At 41.2% G+C, this 14,837-nt stretch overlaps 1 protein-coding gene across 1 annotated transcript; it reads left to right on the forward strand.

Annotated features, from left to right (window-relative positions):
• The first annotated feature begins 3,273 nt into the window (after positions 1–3,273).
• LOC127574580 (tribbles homolog 1-like) lies at positions 3,274–12,043 on the forward strand. Its single transcript, XM_052023698.1, has 3 exons — positions 3,274–4,214; positions 5,096–5,388; positions 8,361–12,043. The coding sequence occupies exons 1-3, from the start codon at positions 3,924–3,926 to the stop codon at positions 8,827–8,829; spliced, it is 1,053 nt and encodes a 350-aa protein (XP_051879658.1). The 5' UTR covers positions 3,274–3,923; the 3' UTR covers positions 8,830–12,043.
• Positions 12,044–14,837: the final 2,794 nt, after the last annotated feature.

Consider the following 14,837-nt stretch of genomic DNA (forward strand, 5'->3'; position numbering starts at 1 on the left):
ACTGCAATTCATTTCATCTTCATTTGTCTAGGAGCCGCATCAGTTGTAGACCCCTCTACTGCTCAGTTGTTTCAAGTAACATTTGATTTTAGTCAGAAATCCCAGAAATAGCATGCTGTTTGTAAATTTGTAATGTGTGACATGAATGACATAATATGTAGTTACATAGCTGTATGTATTATGCTTGAAAAGTAAATTCATTCCACTTTTTGTGTGATCATGTATTTTCAGATACGTCTTTATTGTGGATTTTTAATGACCCATGATAGTCCCTGTGTTAAGCACCTTATCATCAGAATATTCTGTATTTAATGTTAATCATTTTTCCCTGAGATGATGCTGAGCCAGAGATTATGTGTTTTTCTCATGAAAATCATATTAGTTTGAAATGATAGACGCTGTTCACACTGACTACCACAGTTTTGTATTGATTCTGTTTTATTCCCCTATAAACACAGCAAGAAAATGAGCACAGAATTTTGACCTCAACAGCCACCCACATAATATTATGATTAAAAAAGCTCCTCCAGTCATAAGGACTGCTTCTCTTTATGCAGTGTATATTGCAAGACACTGACAGTTTATGCCCATAGTTCGATTCATTTATTTGTTTTCTAGTTAAATTATTTACAACTTTGAGAGCTCCCTTGGTATATCTCATATATCTCATATACCAAGGTCAGAGGAAACTTCATGTCCTTTAACTCACACTGCCTGAAAACTTACTTTCTCCTAATGTCTTTCTCCATTATTTGGGCTCTCTCCTTTTTATTTACTTCCTTTTCTCTCTGTTTTTTAGTATTCTGCCTTTTTTTCAGGCATCCTGCTCTTTAGCAAGAAGGAGATCATAGGCACAAAGAACTTGAAGCAAGTGAGCTTTCAGATGGTGGAAATTCAGATGGTCCTTGGAATTTCAATGGTTGGAACTTTGGTAAAGTATTGCTGGTGAGAAAAACATTGGAGAATTTGATTGTGAGTAATCAATAAGTGCATGAGATTTCAAACACATGGAGAATGACGGAAAGGCAGGGTCGAAATTAACTGATCCACTGATGGATAATGTGAGATTGTGTGTATAGAACTGATCAAACGAAACACCAAGATTTGTGTAGCGTTATATTCAGTCTGAATGACAAACTGAAAAGGAGATGGAACATGGGGGTGGGGGAAAGCGTGGATGGTGAGAGGTATGAAGGTGACAAGACCAGAAGGTATGGTTTTGTTCACGTTGGTGTTAGGTTAGAGCTAATGTTGACTCATCCACGGCTTGACATACGGTCGCACAACAAAATGGTGCTATAAGGTCAGAGGAAGATGGAAAAGTAAAACTCGATATTGTCAGCCTATCTTCTGAGGCTGATCTGCTGCTCGGGGCTAGTGTCACTTGGGACAACATGTTGGATATAGAGAGCCAAAGATTGAACCTTGTGGGGTGCAGGTGATGGTGAATTGGAAAGCACTGGAATGTGCGCAGGGAGTGGGCAGCAGGGCATGATTGTCTCCCCCGACCTCGTCATCATTAAGCACACGGTGTGTATGCACCCATATAAACTCCTCTTCCAAAAACAGCCTAATTTACATTACTGCTCATACCCCTGCCATGACACAACATTATCAGACCATTCTTGGAGCAGTAGGAGTGAAAACTTGTTAGCGACATTTTCCCTTATTTGTTCTATTTCTACAGAGGTTCAAGATCCCATGAAAATTACAAGCTATTATATTTTGGGACGTGAGGGATTTGGCCTTCCCCTTGCCTGGTGGAAAGCTCTAATCAGTAGCCTTAGCTATCATTCAGCTGTCAGTAGTGTTTATGACCTAATGTGCATTCTCACCAAATATACTTACGTTCCACATAGCTCAGAAGCACAGCATCCTGTTACTACGTGCCTTTCACAAGATAAATGGAGCATTGGTTCTGCTTCATAAATGTTTTTAAAGATTTGAATCACTTGACAGAACAAAGAACATGGTTATACCTAGACATCTGTCTTACAAGAGCAGGAATAACTCGTCAAGAAATAACTTGCTGAGGTAATTGTGGGATGTATTAAATCATACCCAACCGACGGGAAGGGCATCTGCAATACATCCTGCAAACTAAATACTGTAATAGCCAAAAAATTAAACATCTTCTCCAAAATGTTCACGTCCTCTAGGAAGGGCTGACATAAACTGGGGTTCTCTCTCAGAAACTTCTTTCAGTGACTGTCTTGTTTAATGATGCAATCTGGGCGATAACATTAAGAGATAATTATTCAGATGTCCTGTTTTACAAATTAACTTCAAACTTTGCATTTATTTAAAATTTCAAGTGATTTTTAAATAATTTGAGCTTGAATGTCTGCATTTAATTTTACTTAGAATCCTATTTAAAAGTTTTTGTACACACTGCTCAGAAATGCTGTGATTTTTTAAAAAAAACTATAAACAGCATGTGTTTCATACGTCCTGACCTGTAATCTCTAAACCTCGCTACTCCTTTTAGATGCTCCCTAAATTATCTTTGGCTGTGCTTTTGATCACCTATCCTGATATCTCCTTATCTGGTTCGGTGTCACATTTTGTTTGATGATCAATGCATGGTGATTAAAATAGCTGCGCAAAATTTAAGGGGTTTAAATTACTTCAAATGTGAATTCAAACGTCAGGTTTTGCACTAGCCTACTTTGTTTTCTCCTGGGTAAAATATGACCTGGTTGCCTTGAAATGCAATTGCTCAACGTCTCAAGAAAATACATTTGCCCGCTGAAATGACCTGGTGTAGGTGCTGATGGACTGTCATTTAACGTGCCTCTCTACGTCAGGAGAGTTGCCTAGACTGGAACCTTGCGTCATTCAAGACAGCCCATGTGATGGTCATGAATTGTGTTGGGAAAGGATCGAATTAATTTACCGTAATATATGTAAGGTTAAGTTTGCTCTCAGAATTAATAAAGTGCAAACTTACAAATCACTTTGTTTCATACGACTCATGACCTCAGAATAAATCCTGTATTTTGTACAGTCAACTCAACAATAAACATGTTGGATCGTGAAATTAACAGAAAAGTTTTCTTTTCAGTTTAGGTAACAGAAAATACTGCAACTCTTTTTGTTTTATTTCGAAATTTGTTTTTCGTGTGTGGAGGGACGCGTAACAAAGAAATCGATACGTCGCTGGAACAATCTGCTTTCACAAGGAATCTGCCGAGGGCGGTGCCAGACTGCGTAAAACAGGTAAAAGCATCGAAACTACTGTGTTCTTGCCGCTCTCTTGCAGGGTGACTCTTATCCAGGAGGCGATGTTGCAATCTCGCAGACTGTTATATTCAGACACACTGTGAGCCAGCCTGCATTCCACTGAGACATACTCGCTCTCTCTCTCTCCCCCCCCCCCACTCCCAATTACTGTAACTTTTGCTGAACAGGGCAGCTGTGATTCAAGTTGCACCCTACAGCCGACTGCAAGCACGGAGACCAGTTAAAGTTTGCAATGCTCCCCTTCGCCCTGATCGGTTACCTTGAAGCAATACGCCCGTGAACCACCTGCACACAAGTTGGGGTTTTTGTTGTTGCTCGAAGCACCCGCAACCTTGCTTTGGAAACTAGCACCGCTGCTGCAGGAGAAACGAACGAGACATTTCATACCGGGAAGGGTGCATTTCGTGCATTTTTAAATTTTTGTTTGCAGAAGCGGCGTGCAAACTGTTTGAAGGATCGGACTCTTGGGATCACTCCTTGCTGCCACCCCCACCCAAGAGGAAGGGTTCGCCACCGAGGAATGAAAGAGGCATCACTGCAAGTTGCGCCCACCGCCCTCCCTGCACATCACGGAGTACAATCTTGCCCCGAACTCCAGGAAAATAAAACTTCCATCCGCTCTCCCCGGCTTTGGAGGAGAACCCTTTAGCTGCCTTGCTTTGGACCCCGAGCTGCCTTTGATGAGTTTAAACGTGCACAGGGCGAGCCCCATCCCGATCCTCCGCAACGGCAGATGGAGACCGAAGCGACTGGAGGCCGACGAGCCGGCTCCTAAGTGCCCGCGGCTGAGCGACTCTCCCCCGGACACCGCTTACTTCTCCGCCCCGGGATCCCCCAACCCGACTCCTAGCAGCCCGTGCAGCGCCCAGGCGTGGGCTCGGATAGGGAACTACCTCCTGCTACAAAACCTGGAGAGGGACAACGTCTTCAAGGCAATCGGGTGCCACACCGGGAAAGAATTCGTGTGCAAGGTACGGAAAAAACACATACCAAAAAAAAAGCATTGCTGCAAATCACAACTATTTTATATTTAAGTGGGGAGAGGATGCACTTTTCAAAGCACAGTTTCAATAACTTCTCCTCGTACGCCTGCCGTGTGTGTTTGACTCCCCGGGCGCCGCGTAAAATTAGCTGGGAGTTTGCATCCAATTTGCGGCGTTTTAATATCTGACGGATGCAGTTCAGTTTATTCCTGGTCGAGTTAAGCAGTGCAAGTTGGTACTGCCATCTGGAGGGCAGCAATGTTAGCATGAATGAGATTTCCCAAATAACTAGCGCGTTCGGGATATTAGAAGGCATTTTACACCGAACGGTACAGCACAGGAACCGGTCCCTCGGCCCACTATGCCCATGCCAACCATGATGCCAATCTAAACTAATCCCACCTGCCTGCACATGGTCTACATCCCTCCATCCCGCGCCAGTTCATGTGCCTGTCTAAATGCCCCTTAAACGTTGCCAGCGTATTTTGTGTTGCACCACTGCTCAGTTTCCCTTTGCAAATGTTGCTACTTCAGTCAAAGCAGTTCCCCTCTTCATTTTCGCCGCCTGTTCTGAATGAATAACACAAAATGCTGGAAATATTCAGCAGATAGGCAACATCTGTGTGGACGCTGACACAGAGGTGACTTTTCGGATCGGATCAAAATTCTGCACAGATGCCATCTACATTTTTCAGTTCTTATTTCAGATTAGCAGAATCTGCACTATTTTGCTTTTGTGTTTCGGTATTAATCTGCCTAAACTCGGGATTCGGCAATTTACTGGTTAAAATACAAAAAAACTCTCAGTGTTCATAAATAACAGAAGTGTGGAGTGTATTTGAAAATAAGACTTTGTTTCGCACCCACAGGTTTTTGACATCAAGCATTACCGGGATGAGATCGGACCATATCTGCGGATCCCACTCCACGACAACATCACCGCTATCGAGGAGATAATCCTCGGAGAGCGGAGGTGCTATGTGTTCCTGGAGAAGGGCCACGGCGACATGCACTTATACATGCGGAACCGCAAGCGCCTGGGAGAGGAGGAAGCGGCGCGGCTCTTTCACCAGATTGTCTCGGCAGTGGCTCATTGTCATGAATCGGGCATCGTCCTGCGGGACCTCAAACTCAGGAAATTCGTCTTTGCTGATGAGCAGAGGTGCGTTGAAAACGGGTGCAGTAAACTTTCCATCCAACACAGAAAAAGTGATTGCATTCACCTTAATCCCTTTGTGCAGGACTGCTTGTATTGCTGGAGTAGTAATCCAACAAGATTTGTTTATATTCTCCTGAGTATTAAAGTTCACTTATTATTAAATAATATTAAATATCGAGTATTAAAGTAAAAAAAAAACTGGACCCTTTAAAAAAAAGCTATCGGTAATGATGCCATGAAAGTACCAGATTGTACCAAAAAATCCAAAATCCTTCAGAGCAGGAAGTCTGTTATCCTTCTCTGATCTGGTCTATATGTGATTAACTGCCCTCTGAAGTGGTCTAGCAAACCAAGGGCAATGAGGGATGGGCAATACATGCTGGTGTTCCCAGAGTCATACACATTCTGTGAATAAATTAATTTAAAATCCCTTGCAAGCAAAGGTAATCTTATACATACAATGAAAAAACATGAATTGATTCTCAGATTGCATTTATAGTGAATGCTTAAGTAAGCTGAATGTGGTTTCTTTTAATCACTGTGCTATATCCGTATCGCAACCCAAATGTTTACATGGAGTAGGTGAGTGACTCCCTTTTATAATTTTAATGGCACGTTTGTATAAATTTTAGACTTGACTGACAAAATAATTGACTATTTAAGAATATTTTCAAATAAAACTTTAAAACTTTATTTATACAGCACGGTAATATATGAGAGTTAGTTAATAAGCACAGTCAGAAGATGATTATGGAATGAATCACCTGTTCAATAAAAGAAATGCGATTCCAGAATAGTAATTAGCAGCCATTAAGTAAATCTGCAAACGCTTCAGTGAATCTCCAGTTGTTTAGACAATGTGTTTGTGTCCCTGTTAGGGTAAAGTTAAATAGTGCAACTCACCTAAATATTCAAAAGAGAACATGAGGATAGATTTTTACTTCCCTAATGTTACTCTGGTGTCCTCAGACAGTAAGCCATAAAATAGTATCATCTTGCAATGATTTTCCTATAGATTTATTCATTTAAAAATGCTTTTTAGTGAATGATAATTGCACTCTACATACTTGCAACAATAGAGGCAAAATGTCATTCAAGTAATGGGTCTGTAAATGTTTCAAAACTATTGTTTATTACAGATGAATAAAACATATTGCACAAGGTTATCAAACATTTATAGACTAGAGTTGGGCAAGTGCAGGTTTACTGAAATGCTATTATCTACAGTCTTTTTAAATGAGTAAATTATTAATAGAAATAATAAACTTTTAAAATTTTGGCTAATGACGCATGCAGTTTTGATAGCTGTTTAAGCATAGGATTGCAGCAAAATTCTTAAGAGGACCATTTCCAGTAGCTATGATGATTAAGGCTTTGATTGCTAGTTTCCATTTCAGTTCTTATGGTCTTTCACCTTCCCTCAGCATTTAAGAATAAAAGCATTGTTACTTGAACTGCAGTAAAGGTCTTGTTCAGCTCAGATATAAACTGCAGTATTTTCTGAAGCAAAAATACCCTTCCTTATGTGACTAACAAAGCGATTTGGCCTGAGATATAATTATTGCAGAATGAGATAAGTGAGTTCCAATTCTATTTTAGTGTGTTTATTTCACAGTCATGGTTAGAATATGTAACATGGCACCGCATGGAGGAGTTGAGGTGAATTGCACAGTGCATTTTAGAGGAAGCTGAATAAGGACATGAGGGTTTAGTGGTAGATTTTGATGAAGTAGGGCAGGAGAAGGCTCATGTGGAGCATAAGAAGACAACAGAAGGAAACAGGAGCAGGATTAGGTCACCAGGCCCCTTAAGCCTGCCCGTCCATTCAATATGATCATGGCCAATCTATGCCGGCCTCAACTCCTCTTCTGTGCCAGTTCCCTGTAACCCTCCTTCAAATATTTATCTATCTCCACCTTAAATTTTTCTAATGAGCTTTCCTCCACCACCCTCAGAAACAGAGGATTCCAGAGATTCACTACGAGAAGAAATTTCTGCGCATCACAGTTTTAAATGACTGGCCCCTTATTTTGTAGCTATGACCCCTTATTCGTGACTCTCCCAGCAATGCCTGCTTGGACTGTTTCAGTGCTGTTGGTTCTATTTAATTCACAAATGAGAATCCATGTCCAACAGGTGTTGAGGCAGTAACAGTATTTATATAGCACATTAGTTAGAAAGATGTGAATTTGAGTGGTGCTTGCTAGTGCCAATTTCTGCAGTCGGTATTGTACATGCTATTTTTTTTCCCCTTCATCATGTGCCACAGATTTGGCAACACAGGGCGGTGTTGCAATGTAAGGTACTCTCGTTGTCAAAGCAGGTGTTGATTGATTCAGTGTCGTAAGGGACCATAATACACACACGCAGCAGGCTGCATGAGTCATGTTTTCCATTTACAAAACAGAAGAGCTGAAGGTTCTGCCCTTTACACAGATGCAGGGTTCAGTTGTAGGACACATCCCTCCAATCACTGAATTGATCTGGTCTCTTCAAAGCACAACACTGAATAGCTCCAAATGCTAAACATAGGATCAAGCTAATTGTACTTATTATAAATATATGGCTTTTAGCTCCAAAGTAAGCTTTCACTCAATTAAAAATACATATCTTTCATTGCACTAAACAGCGTGTGAAATGCTGCATTTAAGTGCTTCAAACATTCAAACTTAAAAGGCTGCTTTAGTTGGATTATCATTAATATTAATCAAACAGTGTAAACGCTTTCAGCTGCTTTTCAGTTTAAAAAGAAAAATAACTGAGTGCAGAACTCAGAAAAGTGACCACAAGAGATTCTGCCCTGAGCATTCACTGAGTGAATGCAAGGGTATGAATTATTTTGGTCATTCAATAAGCAGCAGTGTGTGTATGGGGAAGGGGGCAGCTTTAATTTACTAAGGAGCAGCAGTTCTCCACTTCCATTTCAGCATTGTAGTCACTCACAGTGCCTGATTATTTATCTGCCATTCCCACAGGAGCAGGCTGAGGCTGGAAAGCTTGGAGGATGCTCATATCCTGAAAGGAAAGGATGACTCCCTGTCTGATAAGCATGGATGTCCGGCTTACGTGAGCCCAGAGATACTGAACACGAGTGGATGTTATTCTGGGAAAGCAGCGGACATCTGGAGTCTAGGCGTCATGCTTTACACCCTCCTAGTGGGACGCTATCCTTTCCACGATTCCGACCCCAGTGCCCTCTTCAGTAAGATCCGGCGCGGGCATTTCTGCATCCCGGACAGCGTCTCGCCTAAAGCCAAGTGTCTGATCCGTAGCCTGCTGAGGCGCGATCCCCCGGAGCGACTGACAGCCAGTGAGATCCTTCTACATCCCTGGTTCCAGGCTGCCTCTCAGCAGGCCCCTGCTGATCAAGACAGTCCCACCTCTGACCAGACCGTCCCTGAGCCTGAGAACGACCAGCAGGAAGGCAATTTCCTTATCTGTTGACACCGAAGTGAGGAACTTTTGTAACAGGCTATTGACAGGAAGAGAGACAGGAATCAAAGTTGCCCATCCCAATCCTTTATTATTAAATATCCTTGCATACACTTAACACGTAGAGCACACATGATCTGAAATGGGCATTTAACTCCCTCAGCGTGCAACCATATAGTAGAATTTTCCACAACTCCAGTTATTCGGTTGAATCCCAATTTAAGGCCAGTGTAGATTAGAGTCAAATCAGAAAACACTCAGCAGACCAGGCAGCATCTGTAGAGAAAGAAACCGAGTTACCCTTTCAACTCGATGACTTTTGATAGAGCTCTTGGAATCCTTGGTTTGTGGTGCACTTGAAGTTCATCATATCCTCACGTCAATGCTGAAACTATTTATTCATTTAAAGCTTTATTTAAAAGGCAACCAGTGCAGCCATTTTAACTTATTACCTGTGTAACATTGAAAAGGCTGTGAATTTTGCTAATTTCTATATAATTTTTTTTTGGAAATGTCGTTTCCTCTTTGCAGGCAGGCCTTCTGTTTGAGAAGGCGAGCAGATTCATTTGTGGCTGTTTTCTAAGAGCCTTCCTATGTGGTCAGGCTGTTGAGGGGATTTCATAACAATTCAGAGCTGTGCCATTTTCTAACCTTCATGGGCCATTCTGTCCTAGTGACAGGACTTTCCCAGTGAGAGTGCTAAAACAGGTGGAGCAGCAAACCAGAATGTAATGCTCACCTTACTGTTCAGACCCTGGACCATCTGGAAACACCTCATGTGTCAAGCCACTGAGGGTATTAAAGCTTGGCAATGTGAAGTGGTACCTGCAGGGTGCTCTTAGGCTATGCACTGTCCAGTGACCAATTTGATATTGTGTGGACCTTCTAATAAATGGAAGTAAGTGACTTCGATGTCCTAAAAAAACGGGGATCAGCTGATTATTTTTGGGTAGGTCGTGCTGAACTGGGACAGCTGCTCAGATTGATTAGCAGGTTAATCGGTGACTGTAAATTACCTCTGGTGTATATGGGTGGTAGGAAAATCAGGAGCTGATGAGCATATGAGAGAGAATAGATTACGGGGAGATAAGGGATTGATGGGGGAACTGGCATAGAGGCCATGAGCTGATTGGCCTCCCATGAAGCAAGAAATTTTCGAACACTGGCTTAGCTGTTCCGGATGCCGAGGACTGGATGAGTTGACCTTCCTGGGAAATGCCCGTGAGTTGGAAAGGGCTCCAAGCATCAAGTAGTCTGCTGGTATTGTACCACTGGCGTCTGGCAGGCATTTAAAAGTGATAGAAATAAATTCACAAAACTAAAAATTACTAAACATATTTAATTAAAAACATCTTAAAATACTAATAAGTAATTATGAACATTAATACTTTACTGCAAAACACATCTAGAATCTCTCTCCAGCACGTCAGCCACTGAGCTCAACGGTGTCTCTAATAGGAAGTGTGAGGTCAGATGTGCTGGTGTCTGACCTCCTGCTTGTTGTGGGCTTCTGCCTTTGGCTGAACATGTGTGGTGGTCTGAGGCAAATTGAGCCAAGAACTGTTGATAGAATCTCACAGTACTTGTGCTTTCCTTTCTGGTTTTATGTAGTCATATGGCTCTCGTTATTCTACAACTTCTCAGTTAACCATCATGTTATGTATAAGATTGTTATAACCCAGTGAAAGAACGGTCTCTATTTTTAGTAGAGAACTCTTCCTTATCAGCTCAGGATAATGGCATAATCCTATAAGCCCTCCTTCCCATCATGTACCACAAACAATCTTGCTGCTCAAGATGATTTTGGAATAATTGACAACTGGTAAATCTCAGATGGTAATATTTACCAATGGGAATAAATGATTGCAGCTGTGTACATGTAAAATGTGTTCAAACTTTCAAGGTGATGTACTCAAGTGAATAACATACCAAAGGGCTTGGAGTTCTTGAACAAGTGTGGCATAACCATGTAACACACTCCAAGTTTTCAGTTATTTTCTTGTTAAAAGTAGGATTGCTCCAGAATGTGAAAACTTGCAAGAGGTAGATAGGAAAAATCTTCAACTGTACTGGCCCTTTTTGATTACATGACCTGCTTTCAGCCTTTGAGTTATATAATGGTGCCATTTTAAGATACAGCCAGTCTTAAAAAAGTATGAGTGAAAGGGGTCTGTACCATTCATCAAGTGTAAATGTTAATTTTAAAGTGAATGAAGCAAATATTTTTGAAAACAGTCAAAATACTTCATTGTCATTAGGCCCTTTGATAATGACCTTTTCAAAACGTGATTCAGTAGCCATGAGAATATATATAAAATTGTAAAGTTTTTCCCAGATTTTACCTTAACCCTATTTTCCCTGCAGAACTTCAAAGTGCACCTTTAAAAGCAAGTTTGTGGAAAGGTACATATGTTAATACATTTACAAAACCATATATATTAGAACATTTACATTAAAAAGCACTGATGTTATTTCTGCACTCATTACTTGACAGCCTCTCGAGACCTTAGACAAACTGTAAACATATCTCAACTTTTAGTTTTTATCATTGTGAAACATCACCAAAGATACTTGTGTTGAACTTTAAAATGTTACACAGATACACATACACTCTCACACTTGATCGGCAGTTGAAAGATGACCATTATCAATTTTTGCTTTGTCCCTTTTGTTGTGTTTGTAGAGTAATTATGAAGAATTTTTTTTTCTTAGACATGCATCCGTTAAAGAGCTCATTGATTAGCTCTTGAAATGAGGTCACCAACTGCAGGGGTGAAACCAAAGATAACAGTGGGAAAATCATGCTAGAGTTGGATTTTGCATTTTTCATTAACTGCTGTGTATATTCTGTTTATACCTCATGTACAGTGTCCATGTAATCTATGTCTTGTCATTCCTGTTCTGTATTGTCAGAAAATATTGTGCTGATGTTGTGTAAAAGAACAGTATCAATGTGAATCCTTGCAAGCAATACTCGTCAGATAATAATCATGAGGTTAGGGGTTTAACGGACATTGAAATATTTCTGTTGCTCTGATGTTCTCATGGTTGCTCAGCTTATGGTATCTGTGATACAGCTTTTAAAAATAATGCTACTGGCGAATATGAAACAATACTGGCAGCAGTGTCCTGCTGAAGAATACTAAACACTATTTTAGAAATGTAAATATGTAAATATGTACAACTGTCAATGAACTGTCAATAAAGTCAAAAATACCTGAATAAATCTTAGTCTTTCTTGTGTGCTATGTTAATGGGAGTCCAATGAGAGTATAGATGGTAGATTGTGCCTTTTAACATTCAGCTCTTTTGTCTTCCTATGGTAATGAATACAGACATGTTGGGTTCGGTCCCATACCTGCATAGTATTCAATGCAGTCTTCCAATTGTCTGTATTGGGAAAGAAATAACTGCTTATCAACGATTCAGACTTGAATTTCATTGATGGTGTCAAGCTGGTGCTGTTTGATGTGAAGCTTTCAGAGATGAAGTGAGGGTTAAACAGGAACAAGCCACTCATCCCCTCAGTACCCCTCCTGGCTCCATTTGCCCATCATCTCCCACCTCACCTAGTTCTGCCTATCACCTACCAAACTGTCTTACCCCTCCCTCCCACCTCTTTATACCGGCTATCTTCCCTCCACAGTCCCAGTCCTGATACAGGGTCTTGACCCAGAATGTCAACCATCCTTCTGCCTCCACAGATACTGCTTGACCTGCTGAGTTCCTCCAGAAGTTTGCTTTTTTGCTCCAGATTCCAGCATACACAGTCTCTTGTGTCTGCAGCCCCTCAAGCCTGTTGGGGAGTTGAGTGAAATAAGAATGGTATATCAAGCTTTCCTGCAGTCAATTGCTTGTCCGACATTCTCACTGTTTACTTGGTGCGGAGGTATTGGGATAAGTTTGGTAAATTATGCCCTGTTTACATTCACAATAACAAACGAGAGAGCACCATCTTTGAGTTTATGTGCTTGCAATTATGCTCTGAATCACTGTGGTAAGTGAAGTGTTGCTTTTACCTGATGATTAACCTGTCAAAAGAGGGAGCAAACATTCTTGTTTTCTGAACAGACTTCAGCGAAGGGGTGCCAGAGACATTCACACAATGCACTGGCGTTCTGGTCTGCGTCACTTCAACACCAACTCTCAGCTCCTGAAACTAACACTTCTTGTTATGATGCTGAACTCCAGAGGATCAGAAACCCCTTCATGGTTCTTTCTGTTTCCTGCAAAGTGCTAAGATAGTGTTAAATATACTGTATTGTGTTAAATACGTATATTGTAAATGTGGGAGTTGGTGCACATTTTATTTCAAAATAATATTCTTCACTTATTTATGTTCTCTGGTGTGGTTCTAAGGGCTTTTCATTCTCCCGTTCCCTGCTAAATTCATTTGTGTAGACAGACCACTTGACTACAAAAACACATATTTTAATTTATATTGTTGCTGATGCAGTTAAGGGACTCACTGGATAGACTTGAGTAGCGGAAACCTTGACTCGTTTTCACTTTCTAACCCAGGGCACTAAGGCTAATTATACAATTTTGATCCTGACCCCCTGACACAGTCCAAGGATCAACTATGAAACCCTCTGTGCTCCTTATGACTTCACTGTTCTCTGGAAAAATTCACTGAGCTGTTGGAAGGGCAAACTGCCGTACATTTAGTGCACATTTGGTTTGTTGATTGATGTTGACCTGAAGGAGGCCAGAGCACATGAAACTTTTTCTGTTTGTTTCTTGACCTCACCAGGTCAAGATAGCATTTTCCAAGGGTTTTGGCAAAATTCCAAGAGTATGGTGTTTTTTTCCAACATGGGTCATAACAATTTGAGTGATGCCACTTTTTAACTTATTGTTAGGGCAGGTTTTGCAACTGTCAGTGTAAAACCATGTACTGTGATACAGCATACACTTCGAAGCTTGTGGCAATTTCTATTGGAACTTCAACAATGCTTCACTTGCAGATCCAAGCATGACACAAGCTGATGTAGATGTGTTTGTTGATACTGTTCAGTCATCATTTACACATGAAAGGTGACCTTTGTATTGAAATTCCGGGTTCTGGTAACAGAATGCCTATCCAGCAAGTTTATAATCCCTCTCTTATAACTGTTCACATGCAAGAACAACAGAAAGCCCTAATGAAGTCAACTAATATGTTGTCTCAATATATTTGCCCTTAAAGCCTATTTCAGTACAATAATCTATGCAGAAGGCCCAGAAGAACATTATAGTCTGTCTTCAGCATAAAAGAAACTGGAGTCAGCACTTTTCATCCTGCTCTACAAGGTCATAGCTGATCCTACACCTCAGTCATACCTTCCCTGTTGACCTCTATATCTCAGCTTTGAAAGTAGTCAAAGTGACTGAAGGTGTCAAAATGGCCCAGCAGTAGAGCTGCTGCCCCACAGTTCCAGCGACTTGGGCTCAGTCCTGACTTCCGGTGCTGTCTGTGTGGAGCTTGCATGTTCTTCTTGCGACTGCATGGGTTTCCTCTGTACTCTGCCATCCTTGCACATCCGATAGATATGTTGATTGGTGGGAATAATTGGCCATTGCAAAGATGTGCGGATTGGTGATTAATTGGCCACTGTAAGTTGCCCTTTATGTCAGCACAAACTTGGTGGACCAAAGGGCTTGTTTCTGTGCTGTTTGACTCCATGATTATGACTACATGATATCTGCAGCCCTTTAGGAAATAGGATATAGTACATAGAACATAGAGCATTACAGCACAGTACAGGCCCTTTAGCCCACAATGTTGTGCGGACAATTTTATCCTGCTCTAAGATCTACCTAACCATTCCCTCCCACAGGGTTTGCTGCCCTTGCCAGCAATACTCACATCCTGTGAAAGAGGACGATACCATTTATTGATGAGTTTCCATACACTTCATTACATTTTGTGAAATTAACTCCGAGATGTCCAGCAGAGATTTTCATTGGATCAGTTGGTTTCTCCGGCTTGCAGTTGGTTACGATCAAGGTCGGTGTGATGATTGGAGTAGAGACACAAT

This window comes from Pristis pectinata, chromosome 9 (genome assembly GCF_009764475.1).
Source record: "Pristis pectinata isolate sPriPec2 chromosome 9, sPriPec2.1.pri, whole genome shotgun sequence".
NCBI lineage: Eukaryota > Metazoa > Chordata > Chondrichthyes > Rhinopristiformes > Pristidae > Pristis > Pristis pectinata.